The sequence below is a fragment of the Desmodus rotundus genome, chromosome 2, assembly GCF_022682495.2.
Source record: "Desmodus rotundus isolate HL8 chromosome 2, HLdesRot8A.1, whole genome shotgun sequence".
NCBI classification, from domain to species: Eukaryota; Metazoa; Chordata; class Mammalia; order Chiroptera; family Phyllostomidae; genus Desmodus; species Desmodus rotundus.
The window spans coordinates 181,369,602-181,387,619 of NC_071388.1; the positions used below are offsets into that span (position 1 = coordinate 181,369,602).

Genomic DNA, 18,018 nt, shown 5'->3' on the forward strand with positions numbered 1-18,018 from the left:
AGAATTGACATAATACGTGCCTGCCTCTCCCTGTTGCCTGGGGACCTAGGTGAGGTTACTTTACCTAGTACTATGCCAGTGACGTCTGGAGCTGTACTATTAGCATTATTCAGCAGTGCCTTACGTGGGCTTGTGCAGCCATATACATCCAAGGGAATAATAACCTTGCCTTGGGTTAGCTACACAATACCAAAGAATAATCTGTTAGCCTATATGAAGACATGTTTTGTTGCTTTTTAAAATTCAGTAAGCAAAATTCATATACTGGTGATGAGACCAGGAGTGAAATCTGCGTTAGGATTCTTGGTGCAAATTTTAACATTAAAATGAAGGGGTACTGCAAAGTACTGGTCTCTTGTTTCCTTTATCTTGAAGCATCCCAAGTCAAAGTTGTGGCTCTGTGTGCTGGTTCTGGGAGCAGTGTTCTGCAGGGGACAGAAGCCGACCTTTACCTCACAGGTAGGACAGCCTTTGGGTCTTTTTTCTACCCTTTTGTGTATCCTTTCCCAACCTTGTTTTCTTTTTACAAGTTAAAAAATAGCAAATTTTAGGGCAGCACCTGGCATATAGATGAATCTAATAAATGCTTTTTGAATCCGAACTAAATAGGAACTACACCAAAATTGGAGACATTCCATATTCTTTGTGGAGGGGAGGAAAATCATTTAACAGTTTATTAGAATATTTAAAAATACTGATGTTTAGCATTTATTTAACCCATCTTCTTCCAAAACATTTCTCTCAGATTTCATGTTCCTTTCTATGCCTTAGGTAGAAAATGGTGCCTCTTACTCAACCCTAAGTCAATCATCAGTTCCTATTAGTTCTAGCTCCAAAATTTTTCTAGGACCTTCCCTGTTATCTCTAACCAGGCATCATCTCCTACTTGAAGAACACCATCAAACCTCTAATCTTAATCTTCCACACACTCCCCCAAATTTATCTTTTTTTAAATTATATTTTATTGATTATGCTATTACAGTTGTCCCAATATTTCCCCATTTTCCCCCCTCCACCCAGCACCCCTACTCCCTCAGACAATCCCCACACCATTGTTCATGTCCGTGGGTCATGCATATAAATTATTTGGCTATTCCATTTCCTATACTGTACTTTAGATCCCCATGGTTATTCTGCAACTACCAATTTGTACTTCTTAATCCCCTCACCTCTTCACCCATTTCCTTACAACCCCCTCCTATCAGGCAACCTTTTCCTTAAAAAAGTCCCTTTAACATTTCATATAATAGTGGTTTGGTGATGATGAACTCCTTAGTTTTTTCTTGTCTGGGAACCTCTTTATCTGCCCTTTGATTCTAAATGATAACTTTGTTGGGTAGAGCAGTCTTGGCTGTAGGTCCCTGCTTTTCATGACTTTGAATATTTCTTGCCAATCTATTCTAGCCTGCAAAGTTTCTTTTAAGAAATCAGCTGACAGTCTTATGGGAATTTCCCTGTAGGTAGCTAACTGCTTTTCTCTTGCTGCCTTTAAGATTTTCTCTTTTATCTTTAAGTTTTGGCATTTTAATTATGACATGTCTTGGAGTGGGCCTCTTTATATCCCTCATAATTGGGACTCTGTACTTTCTGAACTTGCATGTGTATTTCCCTCACCAAATTAGGGAAGTTTTCTTTCATTATTTTTTCAAATAGATTTCCAGTTTCCGGCTCTTTTCTCCTTCTGGCACCCCTATGATGTGAATGTTGGATCTCTTGAAATTGTCCCACGGGCTGCTTACACTATCCTTGTTTTTGTAAATTCTTTTTTCTTCTTGTTGTTCTTAGTGGTGGTTCTTTGCTTCCTTATGTTCCAAACCATTGATTTGATTCTCAGCTTCATCTACTCTACTGTTGTTTCCCTGTAAATTGTTCTTTGTTTCAATTACTGTATCCTTTGTTTCTGACTGGATCTTTTTTATGCTACTGAGATCCTCATTAAGTTCCTTGGACATCCTTAAAGCTAGTGTTTTAAACTCTGCATCTAGTAGCTTGCTTGTCTACAGTTTGTTTAGTTCTTTTTCTAGAATTTTGTTCTGTTCCTTCATTTGAGCCATGTTTCTTTGTTTCCTCATTTTGACAGCCTCCCTGTGTTTGTTTCTGTGTAAATACTAGGTAGAGCTGCTATGTCTCCCAGGCTTGGTAGAATGGCCTAATATAGTAGGTGTCCTGTATGATCCAGTGGCATAGCCTCCTGTATTAGGGTATTTAACGTGTGCATACCATGTGGGCTGTGTATACCCTCCTGTTTTAGTTGAGTCTTGATTGATGTTGGCACGTCCAAGGTTAGCCACCGCCTTTGTTCTGCCCAGGGTCACACAGCATAAGCTACAAAGCAGTCTGCAGAAGCTGCTACTGGTATTGGGCTTGGAGTTCCCTGGGCAAGGCCAAGGTATGAACCATGGCTGGCCACTGCTAGTGGTGGGCTTGGGGCAACTTAGCAAGAGGTATGGGGGCTCACTGAAGCCAGATGCTGCTTGTTTGAGATAATTAAGGAAAATCTGAAGCGTGGGTGAAGACAAGCCATTCATATGGGAAGGCCACTGGAAGCAGCTTGGGTAGGCCCAAAAGTTGGGTGGGGCAGTGCCTCAGGGAATCACCAGAGTGGGACAAGCAGTGTGAGCCAGGTTGATGGAGTCTCAGACATGTTGCCCACCAGTCAGCTCTGTGACTTTGTGGTGGGAGGCTCAGAAAATGAACCGTGGCCTCTGCCAGCACTTCTGTCTGGGAGAAAGCTGCCCTCCCAGCTCTTGCCCTGATGCCAGACAATTCATTTCCTCCCTGTATATCTCAGATGTTTTCAATCTGTTGCCACAGTGCTGAAGCTCAGAGGGAGTTATTCTGAGTAAGTCTGTGCATGGGCCCTTTAAGAGGAACTGCCAGGGAGTCCATAGTGTCTGTCTTCCACAGCCTCAATCCCCACTGGTTTTTGCAGCCAGAAGTTACGGCGACTTCTCTTCCTGACACTGGATCCCTGGGCTGGGTGGCCTGGTGTTGGGCTGGGACCCTTTGCTCCTTAAATATCCCTTCCTATTTTTATCTGCCACATGCGTGTGTGGGACCAGCCCATTCTGTGTCTCTGCCCCTCCTACCAGCCACAGTATAGTTTCTTTTCTAACTCTGTAGTTGTAGGACTTCCATTCAGTTCAGTTTCTCATGGTTCTAAATGGTGGTGGTTCTATAGTTTCGTTGTAAGTTTGATGTGGTTATGTAAGGAGAGGAACCATGTTTACCTATGCCAACATCTTGACCAGAAATCTCCAAAATTAACTTTCAAAAGTACAGATTTGATCGTGTATAATATTCTGGCTAAAAAACCTTCGGTGATTTCTGTCATCTGTCCTCGTGAAGCCTGAATGTTTCATTTTCTTTCGTGCAGCCTTCACTTATGCCATTTCTCTCTTGCTAGAATACCTTTTTCTTGCCCCTTTCGTTGTACTTCTAGAGATAAGCTCAAAGAAACCTCCTAGAAGATTTTTCTGCCACTCTCTGACTCTTGCCCCTGATGGCCATGCCTTCCTCTCCAATCCCTGTCACTCTGTCCTTAACCTCCTATTGCATTTCTGTTGGACAGCACTGTTTGGCGTCCCGTCTGTAAACCGACTTGTAACATGGCTCATCATTCCTCCAAAGGTTTTGGAGGCACTTTGTATACTTGGCTGCTACCAGCTGCTTTTCCACCTCTACTCCTCCTTAGTGTTAGGAGAGGGAGTTAAAGATCTCTTCTCCCACTTCTAGAATCAAGACTCTAGGGTCTTAACCCTCTGGCCATTCCCTGGGTACTTCTGTGCCTCTTCATTACTATGCCTCTCCTGCCTCCCATGACTTACTATGTAGCACACCCTCTCACAAAGGCTGATATACTTGAAATATTGTCACATCCAGAAGTATAGACGTGCAGCATCTGAGCAAGCCTGATGTAATTGCTCTTAACCCATTGAAAATATACACAACCATTATCTGCTTTCTTTTCTATCTCTGACGATGTAACATTTTTTAAGTCCTCAATCTTGTACCAAATTGAAATAAACTTTTAATGTGTAGGCAATTTGACAGAATAATTTATAGCGTGGTGTGTGACTAATTGTAACATTTTACTTTAAAGAAAATTAAGAGCTTTAGAACAGCTGCAGGAATAGTACAATGAACTCACGTATGCCCTTCACCTAGATTACTAATGGGTATATTTTGCCATGTTTGTACATTCTCTCTCTCTCTGTACATATTATATATTTGTGTATAAATGTATATTTATATACTTCCTCCTGAAACTATTTTTGTAATAAATTGCAGATATGATGACATTTTACTCTTAAATAATACAGCATATATCTCCTAAGAACAAGGACATTGTCTTACATGCCCATGGAACAGTGATCAAATTCAGGAATTTAATCCCTGGTTGGTGTGGCTCGGTGGGTTGAGCACCGGCCTACAAACTAGAAGGTTGCAGGTTCTATTCCCGGACACATTCCTGGGTTGCAGGCCAGGTACCCAATTGGGGGCCTGCAAGAGGCAACCAATCAATATTTCTCTCCCTCTCATTCTCCCTCCCTTCAACCCCTCTCTAAAAATAAATAAATAAAATCTTTTTTAAAAAATTCAGGAGTTTAACATTATTAAAACAATTAATATACACTTTATATTCGGATTTTGCTAACTGATCAAAATTTGTAGCATTTCTTTTTCTGATCAACATACAATCCATGATCACACACTGTATCTGGAATAGTTCCTTAGCTTTGTCTTCAGAGCATTGACGTTTTTGAAGTGTGTAGGCCTTTTGCTTTGGTATATATTTCTCAATTTGAGATGTCTGATTGTTTCCTCGTAAATAATGGCTTTTTAAACGTTTTTTAAATTATAAAGCAGTGTGTGCATCAGATAAATTCACACAGTTCCAAAATGTTGAGATGTCCTTCCTGTTTACTTGGGGAAATAGAAAATATCTTCATACCTGCCTGACTTTAGATGCCTATGATCTATGAAGCATCACTTCAAATATAACTCCAGGAATGAGAAGCACCAGTCAGAAGACCAAATGTACAAATATAGGCCTCTGCTGCTGTTCATCACCCTTCCGTTGAGCTTGACCTGGAATTAGGTTGTTAAGGATAATATCCTAGAAAGACCAGGAGATGGGGAACTTGCTTCTTGCAGGTGCTTCATAAATTCTCATTTGCCTTCTTTCCCACAGCTGCGCCAAGCATTTCTTTCCTTTGCTTTTGATTTCAGCTATTACTGTAGGGTCTTCATGGATTTTCCCACTTTCTTGCCTTCTGCAGCCTGTGCATTTATAATAATCTCAGGCAGCCAACTTGCCTTTCCTAAAGCATGGCTTCTAACTGGGCCACCTTGGTGTCTTTGTCTCCTTTTACTTTACTATTTATTATACATTAAGGTGTCTGAAAAGGTGCTTGAATAAAAAATATTCCTTATAATGAAATGACATATATGGGGGCGTAGAAATGTGGGCAATTAAAAATTTCGGGGGTGCGGTGGCCTGGCCAGTTGGGTTAGTTGGATCATTGTTCTGTACACCAGAAGGTTGCAGGTTCATCCTGGTCACGGTGCATATGGGAGGCAACGGATCGATGTTTCTCTCATATTGATATTTCTCTCTCCCTCACTTCCACTCTGAAATCAACAGAAAATATCCTTGGGTGAGGATTTTTTAAAATTTATTTTCTGGGGGAAAACCCTTTTTTCTAAGAACCTTCTTCCCTTATTTTTTATGCCTTTGTATTTCTATATATATTTTAAAATTATGCTTTTTATGAACAAGCCAGATTTCACACAAAATATTTTTGCTCTTAAATTAGAAGTCATCTGATTCATAAATAGTGTTTTTAAAAATTCAAAACATTTGAGTTTTCCCAAAACCTTTTTGCAAAAAATGAGATGCTTTCCCAGCAGTAACAGATTTCCAGGAATTTTGCCTGCATCAAAGGAGAATACCACTTTTAATTTAGAAATAACATGAAGCTCATTTCATCCTTATGAAGTAGACTAGTGTTGATGCTAAAAATTTTGGTGCTCACAAAGCATAAAGGAGTCTTCTGGAAAGTATGCCTAGGATTTTCTTGAAGTATTTGTTATTTAATATTACATAAAAAAGAAACTTTCTGAAAGCCCCATTTTATTTATCAGGTCATCTGTTGTATTGTAGAAACAATTTGAGTGGGTGTTCTTATAGGTCTAGTTCTGGCAGTATTAGATACTGTTGGATATGCAAATTTGGATACCGGTCTTGTGTCTGCCAAGGAGAAAGAATTTAGAATTCTCAGAATGGTCTTTTTTAAATTGAAGGACATGTAAGAAACCGTATATAACTTTCTACGTTTATATGTGAAGTTCTGCTGTATTACATTTGCTTCACACAGAATGAAAACTTAGTCTTTCTGCTGTAATGATTCAGCATCCCACAGACTCTATGTCTTAATGTTTAAGTATTTGCTCTTTCCTTTGCTGGCAGGTGAGATGTCCCATCATGACATTTTAGATGCTGCTTCCCAAGGAATAAATGTTATCCTCTGTGAACATAGCAACACTGAACGAGGCTTTCTTTCTGATCTTCAAGATATGCTGAGTGCTCATTTGGAGAATAAGATTAATATTATCCTGTCAGAAATAGACAGGGACCCTCTTCAGGTGGTATAATGCATACAGGAACAGAATGACAATCTACAAATCATCTTCTAATTCGAATGCACAACACAAATCAGTAGTTTGTATCCTTCTAGAAGAACATTTTAGAATATGTATCGTCATTTCTGGTTTGTTTATCTTCACCAAATGTTCTATAGTTTTTAGGGTAAAAACTGTAATGTAACTGTCATTAAAGTACAAATATTCATTATAAAGAACAAAATAAAGGATCTGTTCTCATGTACTGATCTGCCAGGGATTTGGAGAAAGCAGCCCAGGAGTTACAGCCACGATGGAGACATAGGTAGAAATGCTTCACTTCACTTCCTTTCACAACCAAAAGAACAACAACAACAACAAATTTAAAAACAAAAAACAACCAGAACTACCAGATATTCAAACTTCATGGGAGTCCAACAACCAAGGAATTAAAGAAACATTCATCCACACTGGTAGAAGGGTCAGAGATGGGCAGCTGGAGTGGAGAGGATGCCCAGCCAGGGAGGTAGCTGGGGGACCAGTTGGTCCCACATTTGTGGGCCAATAAGCTGGGAAGAACCATTGGGATGGAGACAGACCACAAAACCCACGGTTTCAGCCTGGGAAACTAAAGACTCAAAACATCTGGATGTGAAAATCTGTGGTAGTTGTAGCATTGGGAGAAACTCTCAGGATCATGGGAGAGACCCACAGGATCCTAGAATGTACACAAACCCACCCATGTGCGAATCAGCATCTGAAAGGCCACAATCCACTTGTAGGAAGTGACAGAAAGTAGGGCTAGAGCAGAACCAGCAAGTGGCATTGTTCCCTCTCTGACTCCTCACAGCACCATAATGCAGCAAAGAGGGTTGCCTAAGAATACCTGGTGAATACCTAAGGCTCCACCCCTTACAACATAACAGGTGTGCCAAGTCAAAGAAATATGGCCCAAATGAAAGAACAGATCAAAACTCCAGAAAAAGAACTAAGTGACAAGGAGATAGCCAACCTATTTGATGCAGAATTCAAAACACTGGTAATCAGGATGCTCACAGAAATGATTGGGCTTGGTCACAAAATGAAGGCTATACAAAGTGAAATAAAGGAAAATATACAGGGAACCAAAAGTGAAGTGAACTGGGACTCAACACAAGGATTTGAAACAAAATGAAGACATAAACATCTAACCAAAACAGAATGAAGAAACAAGAATTCAAAAGAATGAGAGGCTGAGAAAGCTCTGGGACAACTTTAAACGTTCCAACATCTGAATCATAGGAGTGCCAGAAGGAGAAGAAGAAGAACAACAAATTGAAAACTTATTTGAACAAATAATGAAGGAAAATGTCTCCAACCTGGCAAAGGAAATAGACTTCCAGGAAGCCCAGAGACTCCCAAAGAAATTGGATCCAAGAAAAAACACACCAAGACACACCATCATTGTTACCCAGGATTAAAGATAAGGAGAGAATCTTAAAAGCAGCAAGAGGAAAGGAGAGTGTTACCCAGAAAGGAGTTCCCATAAGGCTGAAATCAGCTGATTTCTCAAAAGAAACCTTACAGGCAAGGGGCTGGAAAGAAGTATTCAAAGTCATGAAAGGCAACGACCTACATTCAACATTACTCTATCCAGCAAAGCTATCATTTAGAATGAGAGGGCAGATAAGTGCTTCCCAGATAAGGTCAAGTTAAAGATTATCATCACCAAGCCCTTACTATATGAAATGTTAAAGGGACTTATCTAAGAAATAGAAGATCAAAAATATGAACAGTAAAATGACAACAAGCACATATCAACAACTGAACCTAAAAAACAAAAACTAGGCAAACTAGAACAGGAACAGAATCACAGAAATGGAGGATTATCAGTGGGGAAGGGGAGAGGGAGAATGGGTGGAAAAGGTATAGGGAATAAGAAGCATAATAGGTAGGCACAAAATAGGGGGAGATTAAGAATAGTATAGGAAATGGAGAAGCCAAAGAACATATATACAACCAACGGACATGAACTAAGTGGCTGGGGGAAATGCTGTAGGGTAGGGTGCAAGGAAGAGGGGGATAACAAAATTGGGGGGGAAACTACAAACTCTAGTCAAGGATGACTAAAATCTATTAACATTCTTGGGAAGTAGCTCAAGTAATCCTCTCCTTAGCTTAATTATAATGGGATGTGTCATTTTAGGCCCCTCTGCCTGTGGTCTGTTAAAATATACTTAAAAAATTTGGAATTGTGACACTCATTTCTAGGTAGTAACCTCTAGGAGGTGTTATGGTCTGTATGTGTATTCTTATTTTTAGATTAGTAAACTTCCCCCTAAATTTCAGAATCAGATTTATCAGGATGAAGTTTGGTTTTATTTAATATACACAATCATCATTTATATAACTTGTTTTAGTGTTTCTTAGGTAACTGATCTGTAGTTAGTAATATATAAAGATGATTGGTTCTCAAATAATACTAGTGATTATTTATACCATATTAATTTTGTGCCACTCTACTAGGTGCTTTGTAAACATTTTCAATTCCTTATATACAAGGATACAGATATTATTCCCATTTTTAAGGACTAGCAAACTGAAAGTCATCTCACCTCCTAGAATGCAGAAAAGTACTTTCTGAACAATACTGCTGGCTCCACACTTGAATTAGCTGAGGAAAAAATGTAGACTTCTAAAAGTGTTCTTCATTTGGCGGGGGGCAGTGCCAATTGTTCATTTACTGTAAGTAGAATTCCCATTTTACAAACAAACCTCTTATTTATGGGAAGAGGTTCAGGGTTTCGGAATGTCTTTGGTACTTGATAACAAAGGGGCAGAAGTCCCCTGCTGCCCATGAAATAACATGCACTCCCAGGAGTATTCTACTCCAGAATTAAATACTTACAAAACAGAGTTAAGTATATATGGAGACATAGTGCATACAGGATAATCCCCTAGTAACCATGCGTGCCCTCCAATCTTAATCGGACTACAGTGTGCTTACTGTCCTAAGTCGTATCTCTTCCCCCACTCCTTACTCCCCATTTCTCTCATCTGGAATGCTGTATAAGGTCCTACTCACATACTGCCATTTCAAGGAACAAAGTTCCATCTAGCTACTAAAAGACAAGTCTTCCCTGACTACAGTAATGTAGGCTCTGCCCTTCTTTCACATTTATTAAGCATTTGGCTTTAATCTTTGTACTGCCTCATACTGTTAATTAGCTTTTCAAAAGTTTTTGACCTATCTTCCAATTAGATTGTAAGCTTCTTAAAGTCAGATTCCTATATTCTGTTTTTCCTGTATTCTTCACGCACCTATGTAGTAGATGCTCTACATATCCTGGTTTTGAAAAGGAACATGGGTCTACAGCCATACCACCCTGAATGCACCCGATCTGAAAAGGAACATGGTCAATCCAAATGTGACACAACATGGACATGTAGGGGTTTTTACAGACTTTTCTAGAACTAATCTATATTCTCTGTGTAAACATGGAGTTTCTGCTAGCCCAATAAATTTGTCTTTGGTATCAGAACTTGTCAGCTGACTCTGTCCCAGCCACAGGACTGCAGTTGTTCGTCTTATGGGAACTCAATTTCAACGTCATTAACAGAATTTGAACCGTCCTTCTGATTTTTCTCAAAAAGTTCATCCATCATGCTCTTCCTTTTGGCAAGTTCCTTTTCATCTAGTTTGCTCAGGTCTTCCTCGGGATCAGTGATTGCTTCCCATGCACTTTGTTCCATTGTTTTGCCAAACTCTGCCCCAACAAGTAACCTCATAAACTTAATAACATAGCTCAGTGGGTTGAGCATGGGCCTGCAAACTAAAGGGTCACCAGTCGATTCCCAGTCAGGGCACATGCCTGGGTTGTGGGCCAGGCCCCCAGGTGGGGGTGTGCATAGATGTTCCTCCCTCCCTTTCCCCACTCTCTAAAAATAAATAAAATCTTAAAAACACTAGCTTTCTGAGGGACACTTGTTCCAGGTAACTCTTGTGACATGGATTATTTGATTGTTCAGCATCTCGTTTGCAAGCTGAAAATTTTGAAGTTTCAGACAGGCATGATGTGCTGGCAGCTTTCCCCCTTCATTTCATTCTCATAGATCAAGAAAACAGCTTGAGGCTAGAACTTAATTCCACATTTCTTGGCAGTGCACGACTTCTCACATACACTTCATAGAAAATCAGAGGAAATCTGATGAAAATGTGTTAGTCACATAATGACTTCCTGGAAGTGGAGGTGGGGCTGACAGCTGGGCAAGCCAACTCCCAAGCCAGTGTGCTGGTGTCAGGGTCAAACTGGGGGCCCACCTAAAAGTTTTCTTAGTAATTTTTTTTAAATTTAAGCAAAATCTATTAACCACTCCCCAAACTCAGTGATCTTATATATGAAGGAATTCAGTCTTATGCCAACTTTGTAGGGTGTAAATATGTGTTACATACTCTGTGCCTTTTTCTTGGCCTATTTACTATTAAGAGCAGCCAGAAAAATCTTTTAAGGTTTTAGGTCTGTTCAATCGTGTCAAAAGCAAATAATAGCAAAAATTGGAAGCTTCGCAGTCAAACTCTGATAGAGGCTAAGGCACATTGACACTGAAAAAGTTAATGAAGAGCATGTATTCTACCAAAATCTTCATCAGATTTGTAAGACGCACTCAAAATTTTTGAGGAATTTCAAGATGTTTTTAGTTAAAAAAAAATACTATAAATGTAAGATTCTACCCAAATTGGCTTTTTATTAATAGTAAAGACTATGGACACATACTGCTTGCAAAAAGTATAGGCACAAAAATAAATAGATTAGTAGATATTTAAGGGCAAATGTAAAGTTTGCACATTAAGTCATTAAAGATTTTGTATACTTTTTTATACTGTATTTATAAACTACATATATTAAGCAAAAAAAAAAGCAAGGTGCAAACCAGCAAGAATATGCTAACATTTCTATTTTTAAAAGGAAAAAATATAGTCAAAACCCCTTACATGTGCATAAAGTACCTCTGGAAGATGAAACTATCACTGGTTGCCGATGGGACTGGATCAGGAATAGGAAAGAAACTGCTTTTCATTGAATAGCCTTTGGCACAATTTAAAATATTTTAGGGTTAATCATGTACAAAATTCTTAAATATTTTAATTATTGTATTTAACACTAAACCTTTAGTATACAAATTTAACATAAAATTGATTAGTTATATGCTACAAAGAAATGATTCAAAAACTCAAGAGTTTTAGGTGTACTTGATAGAGAAGTCAAGATTAATTTAAAGCCAGCCATTAATATGCTACTTACCTGCATGTTATTCAAGACAAGAAAAATATGTCAATATACAAGAATAATTAAATTTTTATTTTCTGTTGAAAATAATGATTAAAATGTAATTCAGAAATGTATTTCTCTAGCCTGATTTCTCACTTGTATCATGAAGGTGATGGCACATTAACTGTTCTGAAAATCATATTTCATTATTTTTCATGTGCTTTCTAGGCTGGGTATACACCCTGTCTATATACGTGTTATGTTTTCCCCACTATCCCAACTGAACAGTGTCATGCCCCCTCTCCTACCCTAGTACGTAGCCTAAATCCAAAAGGAAAAAGCCAGATCACCTACTTTTCCCCAATTTTACACCTATTGTTAAGGCATTTCGGAAACAGAAATGATCTGCCTTCTCCATTTCACCAATCAGTTCTGACAGACAGAACAACAAACAATGCAGTTGCTGTGATGCCAATGTCTTTGTACTTCCACACTCTGGAACAAGCACATTTGCAAACAATCAGCTCCAGGAGTGTTAAAAGGCCCTCAAAAAATTAGGAGTAATATCATCTCTAGTATAAAAGAATTCAAAAACATCCAGTTCCAAAGAGTCCCTGAGCACACTGTTCATTCCAGCAAGAATCTCCAGAGAGGTAATGAATGAAAGGCACATTTTCTCCAACTTGAGGACCACCCCTAGCACAGTACTAGAGGTGGTACACCAGCCATGCTAAGCAAGGTTCTAATTCATGGCATTACCCCCTCCCAATTTTAAATCTTATACACTGGAAAAAGTCTGATGTTGGACAGTAAACACAACACTTTAGACTAGAGGAGTGGCAGCTGGAGTGTAACAACCTTCCACAGAATATTCAAAAATAGAGAATAGCTTCAAGACTCCTCTTCTTCCTTTTCCAGGAAATCAGTTAATGTTCCATTGTCAATAGGAATGAATAAATACTCTACTCCATCAGTTCCCTAAAAGACATAAGAATACCCTGGATGTTAGTCATTTGTAAGAGATAAATTTGAGTCCTATTGTATGTTTAAAAAATGCACAATATTTATATATATATATACGTATAAAATTTAAGGGAAAAGGGCACACAGACATACATCTATTTAAATACAAGGAATTTATGGTTAAGCCACTTAATAGCAGAAAAGAAGACTAGGGGGTGAATAAAGGGTTATTTTCTTCATCCTCCTGCTCTTTCTAGATCTTACACTGTTGATTTCTGTTCATTTCCCGTCCAACTGAAACTTTTCCACTGGTTCTAAAAATACATTTAGTTATCTCCTATTTTTAAGTAACCCTCACTAGACTCATTCTTTTCCAAATATCACCCAACCTCTGCAGCTTTCCAGCAGAGTTGCTGATAGTCTCCATCTCTTCACTTTTCCCTCAACCTAGTCCAGCCTAGCTACTGCCAGCATTTTCATATCCCCAAATGAGCTTTTGCTTATTTTCATTTTCACCAGTGATTTTCATTCATGTCATGGCACACACAAACTAATGACTAAAGTTCTGCGGCACACCAAAAAAACATATTTTTTGCTGATCTGACAAAAAAATAGGTATAATTTTGAGTCATTCATACCCAATGGCTATTGTTGTGTTGGCAGTTGTCTTTTTTTTTTGGCTATCTAAGGGAAAAGAGTCCATGCCGCTGACTAGGTAGTCAGATATGGCATTGATTGAAAATCATTGGCTTATCACCAAGGAATTCCATAAATCCAATAGGTATTTTTAGTCCTCTTTTGTCATCTCAGCAGCATCTGACACTGCTAACCATTCTTTTTTTCTTAAAACATGCTTTTCTTGGCTTTTGTGATATCATACCCTGGTTATCTTCCTGACTCTGGCTGTTTCTCTCAGCTTGCAGGCCATTAAATGTCACACTTCTAGACTAATCCCTGGTCCTCTAATCTCACTATGTCTTCTCTCTAGGTAGCCCCACCAATGCCTGGTTTCAGTCACAACCTAAATACACAGGAATCATAATCTTGTATGTCTAGCCCAGATCTTTCCTCTGGTTTCTTGTCCCAGGAATCCAACCCCCTAGGTGACATCTCCACTTGGAAATCTCGAAGGAATGTCAAACACAGTAAATCCAAACAAACCAAGATTATGAACTCATGATCTGTTTCCCCTAAAATGTTGCTCTTCCAACAAGCCCATTTCTCATCCAATGAGCCCACCATCTCTGGTTATGCAAGCCAGAAACCAGGAATTACTCTCGACACTTTGCCTTAGCTCCAATATCCAATCTATTATCAGTTCTTTTCAATTTTGCCTCCTAAGTATATCTTGAATCCAACCCCTTTTTTCCCTTCACCCTAGTCCAAGTTACCATCATCTCACCCAGACTACTGACACCGCCCTTGCTGGGCCTGATACATTGACTTTGGGCAATCCCCATTCCACTCTGATGCCAGAGTCAGAACATTTGTTTTTATAATGTCTTCCCATTTCCATTGAATAAAGATTAAAATCTTTTCCCTGGCCCAAAAGTCATACATACATGGTTCAGTCCTTCAATTACTACTTTTTCAAGCTTATTTTATGCCATGCTGGCTGCCCTTCTCTTCCTGGGTCTCTTTACATGCTGTTCCTGCCTGGAATGCTCTTCTCTTCCCTGTAAGACTAGTTATAACTTAGTGTTCCTTCAGATCTCAGCTCAGAGTTTCTGATTCCACAGTTAGGCTGAACCCAACTGTTTTAATATGCTCTTTCAGAACCATGTACCTTCTGATCATAGGGCTTATCACAGTAGAACTATACATGTGTCAGATTGTTGAACACGTCCATTTCCTCCACTAGATTTAAAGTTCTATGAGAAAAGGTTTTTTTCTTACTACTATATCCTAATATTTAGTGCAATATAAAATATATAGTTAGTGTCCAATAAAACTAGACCAGATTAATGAATGGGGTAGAATGAAGAGAGGGAGAAGGAAATAGAATTATTTGACTCATAATATATTCCTAATGACCTTTTACTCTAGATTAGAACTCTTAGGTTTTGTACTTTGCTCTAAAACCAAGTAGTTCTACCTTGTCTCTTTCTACAGAACTCAAGTGGCACATTGCCTAAATGGATCCTTGTGATACACCATGGAACCTCAGTTTCATAATCAGATCTCAGTCAAAGGCCCACTTGTCCAAGATATGCTAGCCCTGGAATATAATGCCATAATAGCAAAGTCTCACCTTCTTGGTTCTTATAAGCTTGTGGTCCCTAAATTCAGTTAACTGGGCCCGAAGTGTCAGGTCACTGTTGACAAGGAATGCCTCCCGACACTGCTGGTAGAAATCTTGAAAAGAAAGTCCTGAAGATTCAAAAGGAGATTTGAACATAAGTCAGCATTTAAGACGTGACCTGCATAGGGATACCCCCCATACCAAAGAACACAGAAGAGTGCTGTGGCCACAGTATTTCAAAGGAATGACTAAGTATTGATTTTTTTTCCCCTTGGTGTCTGTGACCAAATTCATCCCTGAGGCCCAGCAGGGGATCAGGGCCCATGAATCACAGTGCTTCTGTGGCAGCCTGCGGAGCCGGGGCCTGCCACGTGTGCGGCAGGCCCCGAATTTGACTCGACTGCAGATGATTTTTTTTTTAAAGTACCTCTGGAAGAAGCAAAACTAGAAAATACTGTGGCTTATATCTTTTAAACAAAACTGATCGGTTGAAAATTGTCAACTGTTATCAAGTTATTACATAGCCCTGTGGGAAGTTTTAAGTAAAAGTGGGAAGAGGGAACTAGTAAGCCGTGAGAGCTGAACGATTATTAAAATGTTTAAATTATATTATTTTTACTCAAAGTGAGGAAAATCTGCTAGGATGCCCAATATAGTAAATATATATAATTGATCAACATATATCCATAATTAGCATAAGAAATTTAAAAAGCAAGCTGGGGCTGCCTTTCAATTCACATCAACAAGCAGCCTGCTCAGCAGTGAATCTGTAGGGCTGTTAGAACATTTGCTATGTGGCACACACACTGATCACAGAGCAAACCATTCCATTCACTGCGGTGAAAAACTGCAGTGCTATTATTAGATTCCAGAAGAAGGAATTTATGGGGTGAAACAAAAGTCATACAATTTAATATCATAAATATTGGATACCAAGGTAAGAAGGGTTATCCTGGTTACCCAGCTGATGCTTTATTAGTAGCCTGAAAATCCCCCTAAGGAAAAAAACAAAAAACAAATGAATTAAAATCTAAAATGTTAATATCAAAAGATAACAGCTGGTAGTAAAATACATTAAGAGAATGTGAAATACTTGGCTTGTCTATATTAGTTGCTTCTGTTCCTTTCTCCAAGGAACATCATATACTGGCCTATATAAAAAGGAAAAGCTTTTTTACTTCCTTTTATGGAAAATCTAGGACTATTTTTTTAAGTCAATAGGTTAGTCCACTGTAGAAAACTTGGACTATATGATAAAATCTAATGAGGAAAATATCAATCCCATAGCCCTAAAATAGCCACTAACATTTGTGTGGAGATATTTGTGTACGCTGCCTTCTAAAACCTTTATAGAATGAGATATGATGGAAGTACATAAATTCATGCATTTATATATGTTATATATGCTATTTTATACCTCATATGCTATTTTATACCTCACTTTTTCACTGATTTTGAATTATTTCTGTAGGAGAGTGGACCAAGGGAATTACGGGGTTGGAAGCAGTGCTATACAAACTAAGATTCCCAGGAGTCCTTGGTAGAGCAAAAATTTTAAACCTCTTTTTTTCATTTTTGTGAGAATCTACAAAATAATTACTATAAGCATATTTTGAATTATCGAAATGACCACTTAATAATTTATAAATTGACCCTGGAACAATAAGGGGGGGATTAGGGACACCAACCCCGCAAGCAGTTGAAAATCCATGTATAACTTTTGAGTACCGGTTGTCCGTCAGTATCCTCAGGGGGATTGGCTCCAGGACCCCTGCAGATACCACACTCCAAGGATGCTCAGTGCCCTCATATGAAATGGGTGGAACAATGCATAGAACAATGCATAGAGGAACAATGATCCTCAGCACCTGCAGATTCCCAACCATGAACTAAAAATACTGTTTTTGATCTGCAGTTGATGAATCCATGGACGTGAAACAAGGGGATACAGAGGGCTTACTTTATATTTATTGAAAAATGTCTGAGTGTAAAAAAAGTGGACCTGTGCAGTTCAAACCCCTGTTGTTCAAGGGTCAACAGTACTGCCACTAACTCCACAGCTACATTTTGGTTAAGAGTTTTGATTAATCACATTCATACAAAGTAAAGACTAAATGATATTAGAGTTTGCAGAATGAACCAAAATTTCATAGTAGTTTAAATATATTTTTTAGTAAGTATTGAAGGCTAGCATACATTAAAGTATGCCAAACTAAAAAATATTTGCTCTAGTGTAGCTAGTATATTTATTCTTGCATTTATATTGCACAGATCCCCAACTTCATACATAGCAACCTGCAGTAGTCCATTAGCACTAAGCCTAATAGTAAAGCTGAATAAAGATTTTTTCTGTTCCTAATTCCATCAAAAATCTGAGTAGATACCCATTTAATACCTATTTCAGTATTAACACAGTGCTGATCTTATTTCAAGTGCACAAAAACGGCTTTATAAAGTAATAGGATTCATTAGCATTTGAGGGTTAACATGAAGGAGACTTGTGATGATACAGTTGAGTATGTTGATTCTGGCTGTAGTTGTGAAAAGCTACCCATGATAAAACTGCGCAAGTGAACACACACGCATGCACACCCCCTCAAACACAAATGAGAGCGTGTATCGGTGAAATCTAAATAAGCTCTATGGATCAGGCCAAAGTCATTTTCATGGTTTTCATACTGCACTTTGGTGTGACATGTCAGCCTGAGGGCCAGTTGGGAAAGAGGTGCTGGGACTTCCCTGTACATTTCTTTGCAGCCTCCTGTGAATCTAATTATTTCAAAACAAAAAGTTTTAAAAAGCAAAGAGAAACAAATAAATGGATAAGAAATTGCTAGCAAAAAAAAAAAAAAAAAAATCTAAGCTCTATTTGAAAGTTCCTGTGTACCCCAGTCTCCTATCTATTTCCCTTCCTTCTTTCCTAGGATCAGTACTATTCTA

At 38.6% G+C, this 18,018-nt stretch overlaps 2 protein-coding genes and 1 non-coding gene across 9 annotated transcripts in view; 1 reads left to right on the forward strand and 2 right to left on the reverse strand.

Moving 5' to 3' along the window:
- The window catches only part of NIF3L1 (NGG1 interacting factor 3 like 1), a 35,463-nt gene that overhangs the window by 8,961 nt on the left and 8,484 nt on the right, over window positions 1–18,018 (forward strand). For 4 of the 7 annotated variants that reach the window (XM_024563749.4, XM_024563750.3, XM_045198036.3 and 1 more), the window contains 2 exons: window positions 376–459; window positions 6,473–11,710. In XM_024563749.4, coding sequence (XP_024419517.2) covers window positions 376–459; window positions 6,473–6,657 — 269 coding nt within the window. In that variant the 3' untranslated portion in view covers window positions 6,658–11,710. Of the gene's footprint in view, window positions 1–375; window positions 460–6,472; window positions 11,711–14,948; window positions 15,094–18,018 lie in introns of those variants that run through there. The other 3 variants (XM_071220685.1, XM_045198037.2, XM_045198038.3) reach the window with 3 other exon arrangements.
- ORC2 (origin recognition complex subunit 2) overlaps window positions 11,943–18,018 on the reverse strand; it is a 39,518-nt gene continuing 33,442 nt past the window's right edge. The window contains exons 16-18 of the mRNA XM_024563761.3: window positions 16,012–16,073; window positions 15,088–15,206; window positions 11,943–12,851 (exon numbers count right to left, since the gene is read on the reverse strand). Coding sequence (XP_024419529.2) covers window positions 12,765–12,851; window positions 15,088–15,206; window positions 16,012–16,073 — 268 coding nt within the window. The 3' untranslated portion in view covers window positions 11,943–12,764. The remainder of the gene's footprint in view (window positions 12,852–15,087; window positions 15,207–16,011; window positions 16,074–18,018) is intronic.
- LOC112308140 (small nucleolar RNA SNORA5) lies at window positions 15,351–15,483 on the reverse strand. Its single transcript, XR_002975139.1, has one exon. It is a non-coding gene; the product is annotated as a small nucleolar RNA SNORA5 (small nucleolar RNA).